The sequence below is a fragment of the Scatophagus argus genome, chromosome 16, assembly GCF_020382885.2.
Source record: "Scatophagus argus isolate fScaArg1 chromosome 16, fScaArg1.pri, whole genome shotgun sequence".
Classification (NCBI taxonomy): domain Eukaryota; kingdom Metazoa; phylum Chordata; class Actinopteri; family Scatophagidae; genus Scatophagus; species Scatophagus argus.
In genome coordinates this window covers 17950030-17967436 of record NC_058508.1, presented here as the reverse complement: position 1 = coordinate 17967436, position 17407 = coordinate 17950030, and the positions used below count along the sequence as shown (strand labels likewise).

The following is a 17407-nucleotide window of genomic DNA, read 5'->3' as shown; positions in this document are numbered from 1 at the left end:
AAAACATGCACACCTGTAATAGCCTCAAAGAACAATTTTAAAGCTGAAATAGCTGAAATTTGAGTGTTGACATATCTAGAATTAAAAGGACAGAAGTCCTCTTCAAGTTGTTCCTTCATTCATTAACAGTTTCTTCACATAAGTTTTATTTGCTCTGACCAAACACTGACAAAATAACACACTGAAGGATGCAGCCTAAAATAATGCAGATAATAATATGATTACGTATGGAGTCAGACCGTCGTCATGATTCAAACAAGCATTATGATACACGGCATGTTCTCGTCTGATATTCAAATCCTGTTCCTGATCATTACAAACCTATAAGTCTCTTGCACAAAAAGATATGTCAATATAAGTTCAACCAAGAAACATAAAACCTCTGTGTTCTTGTGTGACCCTGTAAATCAAATAAGTCAACATCATCAAGATGACTCTTTTTTAATTTTACAGATTACACACGGTCTTGCTGTGTGCATCAGAATTACAGCTTACATGCCCTACAATCCAGCATTCAGGTCAGGGCTTCATGTTAAGCACTACAGGGTTACTTTTTTAAGAGGTGTGGATGCAGTGGATTACCCTGATGAGAGCACATGCTCTTGTTGGTGAAGACTATCCCTGGTCTGATGAGAGCTCACATGTGTTTCTATGGACAAAAATGTAAAACAAATGAAAAAGCAAATAAACAAATAAATTGAAATAAACCATACTGCAAATGTTTTGTTTATTAACTGTACAGCTGTACTGTATGAGTATTATATTAAGGTTTGTTCCCCTGTAGCTTTTTTGTTGTAACCAGCTCTCACCACTGAGCGGTGCTGTAGACCCGTAATTTTCACAGCGGTGACACTGAATAAAGTCTCCCTTGTGTTAATGCCTTGCTGTGAACATTTATAAATGTCCAGATGATCCTGTTTCAAATGCTAAAGAGAGTATGTGGCACATGTCTGGATATTAATGCACTGGTCTTTTATTCAGCTGTGGCAGTAGAGTTTCAGTGTTTGTTTGTGCATTCGAGCAGAGAACACATTTTCTTTATGGAAACTTTACAGTAAAAGTCTTTAAAGGTACAATGAAGTCAACCCTATCATACAGCAACCCAACAACACACCGAAGTCATCAGTTTGGGGTTTGTATTCCCTCGATGTCCAAGACAGATGGTTGAATTTCTGCAGTTGGAGTACTGCTGCTCATGCCCTGAAATTCAGTACTGACTGCCCTCTCCTGATACAGCAGAGCTCCACAGTCTCTGTCTGTTACCTGTCCCAGCACAGAACATGCAAGGTCCTGTGTGTGGTGAATAGGACTGGATCCTACTGGGTCATTTTGCCTGGAGCCATTGATGGAGCTCTGTTGGCTCTGGTTGTGTGCTATACATACTGAAACATGGGCAAATGAAGGGGTGAGGGAGCTGAAGGTAGTGTGATACTGTGGCTGGCCAGTGGGGGTGATAGAGGAATGTATGGGTGTTTGGGAGTTGGACTGGTTATGCATGTGATCAGAGTTGGTTTGAACACTCAGAGATGGATGGGAGTAGCCAGAATTTACTGGGGAACATAAAGAGTGTGAGTTGCTCATTGTGGAAATTGACGCATTGTAGGGCACCTGTGGAGCCTGACAAAACACTGGGAAGCTACTAAAGGCAGAACTGAGAGCCAGGAGGGACGGACCTCCCTGGGCATGAGGGTGGTTCATGTACGGAGAGTTTGGACTTGTTCTGGAGGTTTGGAACGTGCCATGTTGGCTTTGTAACTTGTGGGCTGTGCCCCCCTCTCTGTCAGGGCAGCACAGGTGTAAACAGGATGACACAGGGCTTGAATAGTGCAATAAGGTGGGACTTCTGCCCTGGGAGGGTATCCCACTGCAGCCCCACGCATTTCTGGCAGGGTGGCTGATTGTTTCATGATGGAGATGCAGCCCGGTGGCAATATTTAAAGGGACATGGGGCTGCCAGTTGCTGGAAGCAGTCACACTAGGACTGGGAGCCATTGGCATACCATAAGAATACGAGGAGACTGGTGGAGCATAATGGAGCGTGGCCATATGAGATGGGAGGAAATGCATTAAGTCGTGGAGCCTCTTGGCAAGGCTGGATACTTCTTGGTTCAAGTTGTTTACCTGGGAGGAAAAAAGAAAGATAGGCTGTTGGTACTCCACCACAACCATCTATATATCTATATCTATTGTCAAGTCTTTTAAAAAATACTTAAGGATGTAGCTCTGGTTTGTACTTTCAGCAGCACAGATGCCACTGAGTGATCACAGAAACATTACATGAATATTATTGGAAAATTACAGGAAACAGTGTGTCCCTATGACCCTTTTGCTCTACCGTGACTACCCGTTGCGATGTGTTACTATAATTATGAAGGTGAGACTGTCGTATAGAGTATACACCATAGAGCTGGGTTTTTATAGTGTATAATGAGAGCAAATTATCCAAGATGAAGGAAGGGCAGAGAAAAAGACGTAATTATAGTCGCTACTTCAGGACCACGGACAGTGCCACTGATTTAACGATACACAGAACGGTTAGGCTACTGATATTTCTGAGCTACACAATGAGGACCATAACTTCAATCAGACAGTTAGGCAAACCAGACTAACATACTTAATTTAACGATTAATCTGCCCCTGCATTTACTCACTGCTACGATATCACTAATTCTGGTCTAATATTGACTATACCTCTTTGTTCAGTTTGCTGATGTTCTGTCTCACTTCCTCTGTCTCCAGAAGCAGGTTAGAACTCATGTGGAACCGGTCTGCGGCAGGATGAAAAATAGAGAGATGCATGTGATCCAAAATAACCCCGTTTGCTGTTGGGTATGCACTATATAATATGACATCTAATCCCAAATGAGTAGGATTTTACGTACTGTTTTGATTTAGAGAAATAAAGAAAGTTGTCTATGCTTATTCAGCCAAGTGCAATTGCTCCTGGAAAGTGTTTTTAATCACAATTTTTGCTGCCCCCAATTCAATATAACTCCCATTTCATTCATCGTGCAGCTTGCAGAGACTTGTTACATACCTGTTACATTAGTCCCTGCCTCGCTCTGCTCTACATTGAATTGAAATGCATGACCGTTGTCCTCAATTCCATCCACAACCCTAGCAGAGACGCAAATCAGCATTACATAATTTTAAACAGATGCAAAAGGGTCACTCATTCATATTTAGGGTAAAGCAGGATGAATAGAGTACCTCGGGCTGAGGTTCAGTGGACTGACACAGGGCAAGGATGGCATGAGTAGCTTGGCAGGCCGATGGCTCAAGCCCGGGTCACTGGTAAGACCGGGCAAAGGAGACGAGGAGAGCTCCTCCTTGGGGAATGGCTGAGGAGACGGGCTGCGGCCTCTACCATCCTGAACAGGTGATCGACAGAGGTGGAGTGCATTGATGTGGCGGAGCTCCTCTCCTAACAGTGTGCTGAGGCGAGACTGACGAATGGGGCTGCCTATCCCATGCAACAAAGGTGATCTCCTCTGCTGAAAGTGCCTTGTGTCTTCTCCGTGATCCACATCATGCTCAATGATGTAGGGTAGTTTATGGTCCATAGAACTATGACCCTGAGAAGACAATGAGACAATGGATGAAACATTAGAAATTATCAGTGTACAATCAGAGTCAATTTTGCTTTTGAATTTCCCACTTCCCAAATGGAATAACAAATGTCTTACCTCAGCTTCACAGCCCTCCCTCAAGTTGTAGGTGAGGTTGTGGTGGATGTCGGAGCTGAACCGGCTGCCATACTCTGGGTACAGCTCAAGGACTTCCCTCAAAGCCCGAACACTGATGTACTGCAAGTCACAGTAGGTCAGCGCCTTCACGTCTGCATTGGTCTTGATCACCTGGTCATGTTCTGGGAGGTCAGCCCCAATGAGGTCACCTTTGCCTGCATGGATTGTCCATTAAAACATAGGGTTTACAACCGCTCAAAGATGCAGACTGTGCATAAGAGAAGAGATGCTTCATATTTGGTGCACACTGACCCAGGATGGCCTGGACCATGCCATCTTTCAAAACCTCCAGGGAACCTGAGCAGACAAAATAGTTGGCCTGTAGAGCATCTCCATGGCGTATGAGGTACTCCCCTGGCGCACAGAAGGAGGTCTTGATGTGCAGGGAGAGGGAGCGCAGACAACCTCTGCTGGCTCGCTCAAATACAGGCAGCTGCAAGATGTCTTTGTTCAGGTGCATGGCAATGTCAGCTCGCAGTTCATCTGGGAAGTCATGCAGCAGCTAAGAAAGAAGAAAGAGAGAATGAAAAAATAAGCCTTCAGTCACCATTGCAATGCATTTGACATCTGACACCACACTTCAGGAGATACAAATTACAGCACCTAATGGAAAGCAGCACTAAAAAACTGAATGTGATTTTTGACACTGAAAAGTTTTCAGTTATTTCTAAGCTCCACCGGTGAATTCTTTAATTTTAGCATTGATGCCACGAAATGTGAAACTGGTCAGTACATATAAACAATACAATAGCAAAGCAGTCACCTGTTCCTCAACACAGCTGAGGAACAGTTAAAATTGTGTGTGCATCTGTTGCTCTCTGCCAGAGAAATAACCACTTGGTGCAACTTCAAAGGGCCCTCATGTGAAATACTAATTCAAGACCTGCCTTCAGTTTCTGCTACTTTCATTAACTTGAAAGCAAAGGTGGAAAGTAACAAAGTGCATGTACTCAAATACTATACCTCAATATAACTTTGAGCTACTTATGCTTTATTTGAGTGTTTCGATTTTATGTTGCTTTATTCTTTAGCTCCACTACAGTTTGTAGGCAAATATTGTATTTTTTAAAACCTGCATTTATTTGATAATCTTAATTACTAGTCACTTTGAATATAAGGTTTTTATACACAAATATGTGCTCATTTTATAAAATATAATGCATTGTAAATTTAAGTACCCAACAATATAAAAGGTAGTTAGAATTAGACTAACTTTCACCAGCTACACAATAAATTGCTGCTTAAACGGGAATTCATACATAATAATAATAATCCAGTATACTAATGTCACACTGACAGGGGTAATTCTGTTGCCTAATGAGTACTTTTACTTTATTGCTAAGACTTTTGTACCTTGGCGGTGGAGTAATTTTAGCCTGAGGTATTGCTACTTCTGCTTGACAAATTTGAATACTTCTTCAACTACTGCTAGATACAAGACCAGAGGGAAAAAATGTTGTTTGGAGGTGGATGCACTCCCATGACGTGCCAAGCTGCTCAGTAAAAACAGACATGAGGTGCTAAAGCCAGCACGTTCTCAGAAACCAGAGGCTGTGTCTGCTACCTTCTGTGACAGCGAATTAATTATCTACAGATGGTGGTGATGAGGGTGTTAATGAGTATTCTCTCTATTTCAACTCCTACTCTTGTAATTACAGGAGACTTCTCCTAGATCGGTTGTCGCATTGGTTCTATTTGCAACAATGTGCCGTCTACTTAAGGAAATGGAATAAGACTCCAGAGGATTTGAGGTGACCCACATTTTAAGGATGGCATTTCTGAATGTAGAATGTAGCACCCACACAAAATGTACTTTTTCTTCATGGAAAAGACATTTCTGCAGCCCACACATTTGACAGATCACATAATGTAGAGTTGCCTATTAATAAGGGATTTGTTATAGCAGAAAAACTATTAAAATATTCTGAGATATCACAGGTAAATGGATACCTGATTGAACCATGAGAACACTGTTCACCCACCTCGTTGGCGTTGATGCCATTGTTGACTGACCAGGTGGCCTGAAAGTACTCCAGCATCCTCTGCTTCAGCTGCTGAGGCAACCGATGCACACGGATGAAGTCTTTGAGATCCTTCATCCGGGTGTGGTAGAGAGAGCGCCGTGAGTACATGCGTTGGATAATGGCCGTCACGTTGCCGAAGACCACTGCATGCATCAGGGCTGGAGGTGGGAGAGGGAGCAGCATTACGATGCAGAACATTTACCTGAATTCTGAGAATTTTTTCTGTAAATATCAGTAAACTCACCACCCATGAGCATAATGCAGATGGAGAAGATTTTCTCCGCATCTGTATTGGCACACACATTGCCAAAGCCAACACTAGTAAGGCTGCTAAGGGTGAAGTAGAGAGAGGCAATATATGCACTCGGCATGGAGGGCCCACCCACGGTGCTGTTGATGTACGGTGTCTCTAGACGCTTTCCCAACTCCTGAAGCCAACCTGGTGGACCAGATCAGAAGGAGGTTGTATAAGACTAATGTGTGTATCTAGGTGACTGAACTAACTGAAGGAAAACAGTGTTTTAATTTGTGAGCTGGCTTCAGCGGATAAGCCTTTCTCTGTTGGTAGGTGATATGATGTAGAATGATATACTGTATTACTGGTGATATAATTGAATTACCCCATGACCTACACTTCCTCTAGAAGACAAGCTAGAGGCTGAAATAATGCTGAGGCATTCAGGCATTCAAGCATGACTAGCAGTACTGGCCCACTGGGGTTTCCATGACAGACACTAGAAAATGTCTCAGGAAAGCTTAATGAGTGAGGAAGAACATCATAGTCTTGAATAAGTGGTCAAACACCCACACGCAATGAGCTCACCTATGTCCCAGGTAACAGGATCACTGCTTTCTACCTCCTTGCGTCCAATGACGTACCAGACACAAGCCATCCAGTGAGCCAGCAGAGCAAACACAGACATGAGCAGGGTCAGGACCACAGCACTGTACTGAGAGTAGCGATCCAATTTCTGCAACAGGCGCAGCAGGCGGAGCAGGCGAACCGTCTTCAACAAATGCACCAATGAGGTCTGGACAAGGAGTGCAGAACACAGAAGCTGGATCACCCTTTGTTTAACACCTATTTTTATATTGGATTACAGATAGATTCATTGGTATAACCTGTGGTCCATCCTCTTTTCTCTTCTAATTCTATTCTTCTGCTTACAATTTAATGTTAGTATTAGCAGGAAAGTTTTTGAACAGAGTTGCTTGCAGCAAAACTGAGACTGTGGTTAGAGAGATGTCTTTGTGTGTCAGCTGATGCCTGTGGCAAAGTAAGTCTCAGTAAGCCCTGAGAAGTACTGGTGTTTATCTGAAGGATAAAACTGAAGCGAGCAGGCAAACAAGGATGCTCAGTGAAAGGGCTGAATGTAGTGGGATAATTATTTCCAGTCCAGGGCTCTCAGGGAAGAACTCCACTAAAACATTAGTGGATAGACTTAAAGTTGGTGCACTTAAAGCGACGGGGAAGGATAAAACCTGATAGCATGTAGTAGTTCAAGATATATAAAACAACAAGCTTACCACTGTGATGTTGAAAGCATAGAGGAGGTCAAAGGGCAAAGCTGCGATCAGATCCACGAAGAACCAAGTGGTGCAGTAATGGAGGTAGATGGATCGGGCGTCGTACACCACCTGACCTGACTGACTCACATAGGTGGTGCGAAAATTCAGGATAATATCTGAAATAGAGCAGCGAAAACAGAAGTAAAGCAAATTTCATGACTGCATGAAACATTTAGAGATTGGATGGGAAGTATAATCAGACTGAGGCTCAGGTTCATATAAAACTAATTTCTCAGTAAATTAATTTTTGGCTCACGAGTATAAATTGCAATGGAACTAATAGAATTTAATCTTAAATAACAGCTGTAAAACAAACATTTGAAAAACTATTCAGTGTTTACTGGGGAAAAAATAAAAGTAGACGAAAATTATGCAAACTGTTCATTATTTGAAGGCAACCGTTGAGACAAACTCTTTCTAGCTCTGCACTGATGATTAGAAAACACATTAAATTGCAGGCAGCAATAGGAACATTATCGGTATATCAGTGGATTTAACTTTGCAGATTGAATGCAAGTGAATTTAAATGAAACTGGTTCAGGGATAAGCACTCCAGCTTTAGCCTTACTCCCCTTTAAATGTCTTCATTTCACACAAGTTTGCCATAAAGCCCAATTTCGCAAAAGCAAAGATAGTATCAGAGTGTGATACCAGGTGAGTGTAAATATCGCTGTCAGTCCCCCAGACAAACTTGTTGAGAAGGAGGAAGTCAGCTTCATGACAGATGTGCTATCACACTTCCTTAGGAGGAAAAGTGGGACGAAGTGAGAGAAATCTAATTATAATTGGTAACCTGGGGCAACAGAGACACGCTGAGTGGGTGAGCAAAGGTGGGAGGTTTAGTTATGTGTTGGCCATTGCCAGGGAAACTGCAGCAGCTGCACTGGAAAGTATTTTTTGTTCTTAATTTATACTGAACATCATTGTCTCTTCATAACGCTACTCGAGATGCTTCAACATAAAGGTCAGCTGGTGTGCAGCATGTAATCAGTGTAGGAGATGTTACTTTAAAATTATAGTGGTACAAGCTACCATTTATCTTACTGAAAGAACACAATCGCCTACCATAACGATCAAGATTTCTGTGAGCTGAAGTTGCTTACAAGTTGTAGCTCAGATTTCATTCTTTTTTTATTGAAAAGAAATGTTTTCTGCATAATCAAAAAATCCCAATGATAGCAAAAATATCATACCGAGTATGAAGAGAACCTCCACTGCTATGTCAGTGCCTATAGTGCTGCGACTGACAAGTGAGTGATGGTCACTGCCCTCATCATGACTGACAAAGCAGATGTCATAAGGCACAGCGACAGCCACATAAAAGGTCGCCAGGAGAATCAGCCAGTCCCACAGGGCCTTGGAGATGCTGTAGTGCAGCAGGATGAAACGTGACTTCTTCACAGCTGCGACCTTGTACTCAGGTAGAGACGGCTTCTGAAACACACTCTGAAAGACACAGGGGCATATGAATTCCCTAAAAATCCTGACATCACGAGAAATTGAAGATTTTAATCTGCAGCGCTCTCCCTGGCGTGCTGGTGGGGTGGTGCTCACTCGACACAGTTGGAGGGAGGAAGCTCATTTTAGAAACTTACTTAAGCTTACCAATCTGAAGTGTAGATTGTATTTGCAACCATCCTGGAGCCCTGATGCATAATGAATTCTTTTGATAAATGAAACCAAGCTTGAAAATGAAAAAGGCTCACATGCAGTAATTAGCTCAGCATGAAACACTGAAGGCAGCTAGTAAGCCTGCTTACGATCGCTCATCTTCATCAGCAGCAGCATAACGTTTTGAACACATTTTGAATAGACTGGAAAAAAACAATCATGCCCGCAGGCTTGCTGACTGTGCAGCAGTGGTTTAAAGATGGTCACAGGTGCACATAAGAGCTAAGGTGCATTTTCTGATCCTTGATGTCCAAGAGTAGCATCAGAGCACACCAGGCAATTTGCAATACCAGCTACACTATATAGACAAAAGTATACAGACATATCTCTTTATGGGGCTGTTTTTCAAGGGTTGAGCTCTGCCCCTGACTTCCAGTGAAGGGAAATCTTAATGCTTCAGCATACCAAGACGTTTTGGACAATGCTATGCTTCCCACCTTGTGGCAACAGCTTATTGAAGGCCCTTTTCTATTCCAGCATGAATGAGCCCCAGTGCACAAAGCATGGTTGGATGAGTTTGGAGTGGAAGAGCTTGACACAGTGCCCTGACCTCAATCCCACCCAACACCTTTGAAATGACCTGGAGGCCAGAGCATCATTTTTCTTCAAGCTAATTTTAAATAATCCCAGGATTTTATTTTAAGTCATTGATTCGGTCACTACTACCCCTCCATGTGTTTTTATTGTCCCATCTGATGAGCTGTGCAATAAATTTCATTCCCACTTTAGCCAGAAAGTCACTAACATCAGAAATCGAATACAACCACCTGATTGGATTTTACATACCCACAGGGATATACCTTTCTTTTTTAGTAATGCTTAGGGAATCTCACTACCCTCCTTAGAAGATATTGTGGCACACTCAAAGTCAACCACATGCATTCTTGATGTTATTCCCACTAAATTTCTTAAAGAGTTTTTTTTAATGCTATCGGTCCCATTATTTTATTTATTATAAACAATTCCTTAGAATATGGTATCTTTCCCTCTGCTTTTAAACATGCTGTGGTGCAACCTCTTTTAAGGAAACCTAAACTTGATCCATCTGTTTTTAGTAATTTTAGATCAATTTCAAAGCTGCCATTTTTATCCAAGGTGCTAGAGAAAGTGGCATTTACTCAACTTTTAGTGTCCATGTGTCATAATGACTTCTTTGAGAAATGTCAGTCTGGTCTGCAAAATGACCAATGAGCTCCTTTTATCGGCTGATAGTGGGGAAAGCCCTATTTTAATCCTTTTAGACCTTTTAGACCTTGGTCCTGCATTTGACACTGTAGACCACAACATTTTAATAAACTGTCTGCAGTCTTGGATGTGCGTCCGGGAACTGCACGCTGGCTGTGCTTCTGACATACAGATATACCTTCCCTTGAGACCCAGTGACCCAAGAAGCCCAACTGCTGCCACTGACTGTCTCAGTGATGTAAACTGTTGGATGGCCCAAAACTTTCTTCAACTCAACAATTTAAAAACAGTAATCAAACTGTTTATCCCCAATCACCAATCAACCTTTGTCCTCTGTCCACCAGTCAAAATGCTAAAAAAAAGACTAAAACCACTCCTCCCATAGTCTGACTTTGAAAAGGTGATCCATACCTTCATTTTCTCCAGGTTAGACTACTGCATGTCTGTCTTGCATTTCACACAAGTCACATTCGAACACATTCACTAAAGCAGGCTTAAAGATTAAAATGTCATGTAAAAATTGATGAACTATTGAGACTAATGCTGTATCTGTATCATCAGGGGTGTGCACTCACATCGGTCAGGTTCTTCTTGCCTCTCTTGGTGAATAGATTAGTTATTTGTAGCAGAACAGTCCTTCCCCTCGCTTGAGCTTGGGAAAAGTGCGATCGATTGTGTTTCCTGCTCTGGTGAGCAACCTCTGACATATCTGCAAGCAAAATCATAAAATTGTATATTCACAAAATCACTCACTGAATGCATGCAAATGCTGTCTTCCATTCAGCTTCAGACTGTGTGATTGGGTGTGGCAGCATGACATTTTGAAGACAAAATAGACAAAATGCATGTCAGCCAGGCCTCACCTTCTCCTTGGCTGTAGGGACGGCTTTTCCCGTGTGATTCACTGAGGTCTTTGAAGGATAAGAGGAACAGCACCACCTCACCTTTCTCGTTTTTAATTGGCACAATATCCAGGAGGCACCAAAATACATTTCCTGAGGATATTAAAAAAGTTATTACACGGAGATTGCCCAACAATAAAGCTAGGCAGTTTTCACCCTCTAAATTGTGATTGGATTTCTATCACAGATGGAATAACAGCCTTCTCCTTGTAACTAATCTCACTTCACTCCCTTCTGTGCATCTGTGCTGATTCTGGAGCTTCTGTCCTGAAGAATAACTGCCCTCACAATGACAGAAATGTCAAGAAAATGGTTTAAAGTATTTGTTTCATAGTGTACTTTCCGTTTATCATCTGGGTTGTCCATGTGAATATAATCCTCACCATTTTTCCTATAGAAGCAGACCTCCCCTTGGTATTCCTGCTGGCCCTCCAGAGCTTTGTCCACCTCCTGGATTACAGTCTCATTCGTCTCGGCTCCATGGAGGAAGCTGCAGGTGCATGTTTTCTGCATCACCTCATTCCGAACGAAGCCGGTCAACTCACAAAACCCGTCAGAGCAGTACACGATGGGGTAGCCATAACGACCCTGAGCGTTTCCCAGAAGGAAGTTACTGTCTGGAAGGGAAATAAAAGAGGCTGGAGGTAAAGTGTGACCTTGTGGCAGTTTTCTAACTGCAGGGCTGTGAAGCAGCTTGAGATATAGCAGCTGTGAAACATTCAGGCAATCAGGTTCTTTAGTTGACTCCGCATACTTACTCTCCAGATTTGATTCATTTGTTGATGCACAAACAGAAAACAACTTTTTTTCTTTATCTGAGTCACTCTGCTTTCAGCTAAGAGCTGAAATAGTCTACTGTACATCAGAGAGGGCTTTGAAGTAAGCTGCTGGTGTGTATGAAGTCTTTATATGCTGGGCCCAGCATGGAGCCTCAGTAAGGCTTTGGCCCTTAATAAGCATGTGGAGCATGATTTCATCCTGCCACCAGTTGTGCAATGGATTTAGTATTTATTCGGCGAGAGAGAGACACACACAATTTCATGTTGCATTAAATGAGGGCGAGCAGCCCATCCCAAACCAAGTGAGATACAACATCTCTCCATCACATCTTTACCTCTAGCCCGGGTTCTACTCCAAAACATGCTATACAGGAATCAACCCAACTGGTTCCTTCTGATGCAAAGAAGCAGAGCTCCATCTGAACGTCTCAGCTCTTTATCCTCAGATCGAGCCCGGTGACCCGACAGAGGAAACTCATTCCTTCAGCCTGATTTTGGCAAAGCTGTGCCAAGGAAACCTGACTAATGTGTGATATAAAAATGTTTTTCTTCATACTTGGCACAAAAACTTGCCAACTGCTGGAACACTGAAAAGTCATTTTAGGGCATAAAGTGGTGAAGCAGAAAAAAAATCATCATGAAACCAAGTCAATTCTACAAAGCACTGAAGCTAAGCTGCAAGATGCCATTCATCTCATCAGTGTTTACTGCGAAAAGAAACAACAGCAAAGCCTCGCCATCATCCATAATGTGTTTTCACTTGACTCCACAAAACCCCAAATATCCCTTCAGTGTTTAGACAGAGAGACAGAATCCACTGAATGTTGTCTTCTTTCATTTATTCATTCAGTTGCGCTCCGAATGCAAGTGGATTCAATTTCAAATGATCATCTTTGTTTTACTGTTCTGGAAAAACACTATAATGATGACATAGCTGCACAGACAACACTGAACACCTGCGTGGTGGCCAGTTTTAATGAGAGTGGTGCTTTTTTCTCTCCCCAAATAAACACAGACTGATAACAACCTCAGATGTGTGCAGTTATACATTCACACGATCCATTTTATATGATTTTTAAACCAAAAAATAATTACCACGGAGGAAGCAGTTTGTTCCAGAGGAAGAGACAAGTAATTAGTGATGTGTGAATATTTTCTACCTGCTGAGTGCAGTTAACCTCACAACATACTAAATTAAGATCTTTCAAGGCTCGTGTTGCCATAGCAATTTGTGTAGAAAAGAAATAAAACATACGGCAATCTTACAGTATGTATCTACAGGGTTATCAACACGCTGTGCCCTCTGAAACACACGTGTAACTAATCTTAATTGCATACAGATTCATTTTCTGTGCTTTCAACAGATTTGAATGACTCTAATTGTGAAAAAACTGCTTACAACCTGAATGACTGAGAACTTGGTTATGATAAAATGGTTAAAACTGACACCTTTTGAGTCTGCATTTATCTGATTACTAACACACATGAATTTTCTCAAAATTGATGCAAATGAGTCTGATTCCTGTTGAACTGAAATCTTGATGAGCAGAGGTACATCTTAGTCAGGTCCTGTCTTGAACTCTTTCATTTGTCTTTAGATCTTTCCCTTCCCTCAGCCAATTTCTGGCCAAAGAACTTCCCATGAAACTTTCTTCCTCATCAGTACATTCTCATTTCTCGAAAATACATTTACACTGTGAATTGTTATGTAATAAAAGAATTTTAATCACATCTCCAGTTCTACTGGGCATAGTAATGCAGTTGCTTCCTTTCACTGAAACTGCAGTCACTCAAACGCAGCAATTCTTATCACTAATTATCCACAACAGCACTGATGAGGATGAAAAAAGGAAATACCAACACCAACCTGGCAAATAGCAGAAGGAGGGATAAAAAAGCTGCAGGCCTCTATAGCTGATCTATGATACTCTTGATCTTCAGTGCAAAAAGTAAAAATATTATACACAAGTCTCTAAATTTTTACTGTCATTTAATTCTGCTTTCAAAGAGGATGATTGAACAAGGCCTCTTTGATTGACTCTTGGCCTCTGCATAATTCATTTTAATTTCCCTGCTCACATGTCGGGGTTGTGTGAATAGCACCTCCATCCCCTGGGGCCTTCACTTCACATTCACACTGTGCATACTTGTATTGTATTCTCCTGCATAAAGATTTGAGTTGAGACTTTTGAGCTCTGCAGTTACGATCATGTCGTCAAAAGATGTCATTGCACTGAAAGGCTTTCAATTCGGCCAAGAATGATTCAAGGCAGCTCTTGGATTGAACAGTTCTCTGCTCTGAAAGCATCTCCTGTCAGTCCTCATGCAATGTTGAAGCTGCTAAGATTGAGAAAATGTCTGTGTCTGTGTGTGTGTGCGAACTTCATGTCTCATACAGAAAGCAAGGGGAAAGACGACGTGAAGTAGGGATTGAGGCTTTGGGTGTGCGATAGGGAGATGTAGACAGAGATAGTGTCATCACACCAAATTTGTGAACGTGTTAAGTTGTAAAGGACATGAACAGTCTGACCAATGCACATGCTCTCACTCCTTCCATCTTGTGGAAAGATCTGCCCTGCGCCCGCAGAGGGCTTTCAGTCCCAGTTCTGAGACATAGAGCACACTAACAGACTTGGACTGGCAGGGCAGGAACAAAGCATAAACAAAGAGTCATGAATGAACAGCTGTTGAAACATGAAGATAAACAGCCACTGTCACAGTGTTCTGCTTTAATAATGTAATACCACAGAGCAGCAGAGTTCATTTGTGTGAGAACTGTGAGTGGGTATCTGCTGTGTATTGTATACATTTAGGTGTGATATGTTTTGCGCAAAAAGATTCTGTGGAGTACAACACTATAAAACTGGTAAACTGATGTTGTTGTGTGGGAGGTTCAGATTGGCATCACATGAGGAAAGCCAGTTTGCATTTGATGTGTTTATGAAAGTTGTATTTACATTTGTAGAGACACTGAAAGTCCTGCCATGCCATGTTTTTGACGCATGAACATGCGTATTTTTACTTTTAATGCAATATTTGTAAAACGTTGTGGTAAACCATAAAATAAGAAAGGCAAAAATGCTTTTGTTTGCATGAACCTCACATTTTGCTGTGCTTCTCTTGCTGCCTTGCCACTGTGTACTCTACACTTCTACACAGACAATGATGAAAGGAGCAAATATCAAGTTCACAGAAGTGTCAGCATTGAAATAGTCTGCCACAAAAACAGAGCCTTGAATATATTTTAAAGTTTAATGTAGAAAAAGAACATGTGAGAATCTAGTAAACCTTGCAGAAAACATGCAGATATTCCCAGGCAAGCGTTTGGATATGTGTTTAGTAGATTTTAAATGTGTTTCACCTTTAATATTGCTGTTGAAGGATACATTTAACATTTATTTGTTTGTTCATTTTAGAGAAAGACCTTGACTGAAATAGGAAAAAAAAAACCATCTCAACATAAACATCATAATAAACAGGACTGTGGTTCAACAAGTGGGTCTTCAGTTTCAGTATAGCATCCTAGACTTCACTGTCCATCTCCATTTTTGGTTCTGGTTTCCTGTCATAACTTGTAGTCTTATAATTGGATATCACTACTGTTGGACACATTTGTCGACTGCAGTGATTTTCAGTGCCAGTCACAGCCATAAAGTGGGTTACAAAACTGCCAGAGGCAGAAATCCTAAAAGCTACAGAGTGCAAAGCCGGTAGAGTTGCAGATTCAAAACTGAGACTAATTTATTTTCCGGCCTCACAATTTAACACAATTATGTGCACCTCTGGAGAAAAAAAGTTTAAAACACGATGACTGCACTATTTTGATGAGACAGTCATTGTGCGCACGTAAAACAAAACAGACAAGAATCCCTGAAGATGTGCACAATCAATGAAAGGATGTGAAGAATGTTTTTCCCCCACAAATTACATTTAAACCACAAGCTTAGAATACAAGAATGTCCACCGACAAGGTTCACCTTGACAAGTCACTAAAGCACTCCCAGACAGTATTTGCAGGGACAGCTGTAGAGCACAGTGAAAATCTCCTCTTCAAAATATACTTACGAGTGCCATCAAAGTGGTTTGCAATGGTGTCCAAGAAGGTGTTTTGGGGAGCAAGGAGGCCCTTCATCACCGGCATCTCGTCCTACATTAAGGGAGGGTTGCAGACTCTCAGATGATAGTTTCCATTAGTTTGTCACCAGTCCCCAAAGAGAACCTGAAAGGGGACCACAATGCCTCTCCTGGCGCTCACGTTTAGCCCCTCCGCAATGTTAGAAGGGGTTGAAAGTTGTTTCTGTTCTATGCTGTTGAGAAGAATTCACTAATTTCCATAACACTGAAATCTCATTTCTTCTTGTCGCAGCCCTCTAAAGCTTCTCTCTCAGCATTGAGTCGGGAGCTCTCAGGTTCAGTTGTGCATCCCTCTGCTCTCAGTGCTGCTCCAGTATCACAGCAAGCCTCAGCTTCACTTCAGTAAGTCTAACACCACTCACCATGGTTCCTGCCATCTCGCAGTGCCATGCCTCTCTCTCTCTCCCTCCCTTTCTATGTCTCTCCTACAAAAGCCTGAACCATCCCCCTTTCTGCACACTGTGTACTTATTTGTTATCTCTCTCTCACCTTCTCTGTCTTTCTCATAAAAAAACCTGCATCCTCCGACTTTTCTCTCTCAAGAGAAGTCTGTCCGCTCTCCTTTTCTCTCCATCGCTGCATATTTTCTGAAACTCATGCTTACTCAGGCTACTCGCTTCAAATCGCTGGTCACTGATCTGTTGTATATGAGGATGTTCTGTTTCTTTAGTGTCCAAATATCAGACACACAACAGCATTTGTGTGAGTATTTCTTCTGCTTTTTGGTGGATGAATGGAGGTCAGGGGTCAGGTTGAAAAAACAAAAAAAAAAGATCAGGACTGGATGATGATTCACCGTCTGGTTCAATGAAAGAACAGTACATCTGCTGCTAAGCTTGGCGTCGTCAGCAGCTCGAAGGATCTATCAGCCTGCTGCTCACATTTGCTACCTATAATGTACGTAAACATACACCCACACACACAAACCAGAGGACGCTCTAACACACAGAATATAAACTTATATGTGGACACACAAACTCACTGAACACACACCAGCTCTCATCAGTTACCACTCTCTTCCAGGTTTCATATGGAAATGCAAATCTGTTGTGCACAATCGCACATCTGCTGAGACCTGACATTTCATTAATGCCTGGTTTATTAAAATCTTATCCGTGAAAAGCTAAAAAAAACCCAAAGAAAACAAAGAATGAGAATAAAGAAAATTAAAATCAATGTTAGTTTTCTTACCAAATTGAATTTTTGCTTGGTATGAGGATAGAAAAAAATGTCATACTGATGCACACAAGAGTCCTTCTGTCCCACTGGAAGTGCTTTTAAAGCCTGATGGCCATGCTAAACTGGCGGACAGCTCGAGGAAAGGTGTGTGCTGGACAAGTTATTATTGTTTAATTAAATGAAAATAAAATTGCAATATGTGGTGTTTTTCTTTTCCA

The 17407-nt window shown here is 41.8% G+C and overlaps 1 protein-coding gene across 1 annotated transcript; it reads right to left on the bottom strand.

Moving 5' to 3' along the window:
* Positions 1–951: 951 nt before the first annotated feature.
* Positions 952–16380, bottom strand: kcnh4a (potassium voltage-gated channel, subfamily H (eag-related), member 4a). Its single transcript, XM_046416584.1, has 14 exons — positions 15942–16380; positions 11481–11714; positions 11054–11190; positions 10771–10893; positions 8533–8785; positions 7298–7455; positions 6594–6801; positions 6015–6209; positions 5729–5928; positions 3999–4248; positions 3211–3901; positions 3038–3117; positions 2692–2768; positions 952–2121 (listed from the first exon to the last, which is right to left on the bottom strand). The coding sequence occupies exons 1-14, from the start codon at positions 16015–16017 to the stop codon at positions 1123–1125; spliced, it is 3681 nt and encodes a 1226-aa protein (XP_046272540.1). The 5' UTR covers positions 16018–16380; the 3' UTR covers positions 952–1122.
* Between the last annotated feature and the right edge of the window lie 1027 nt (positions 16381–17407).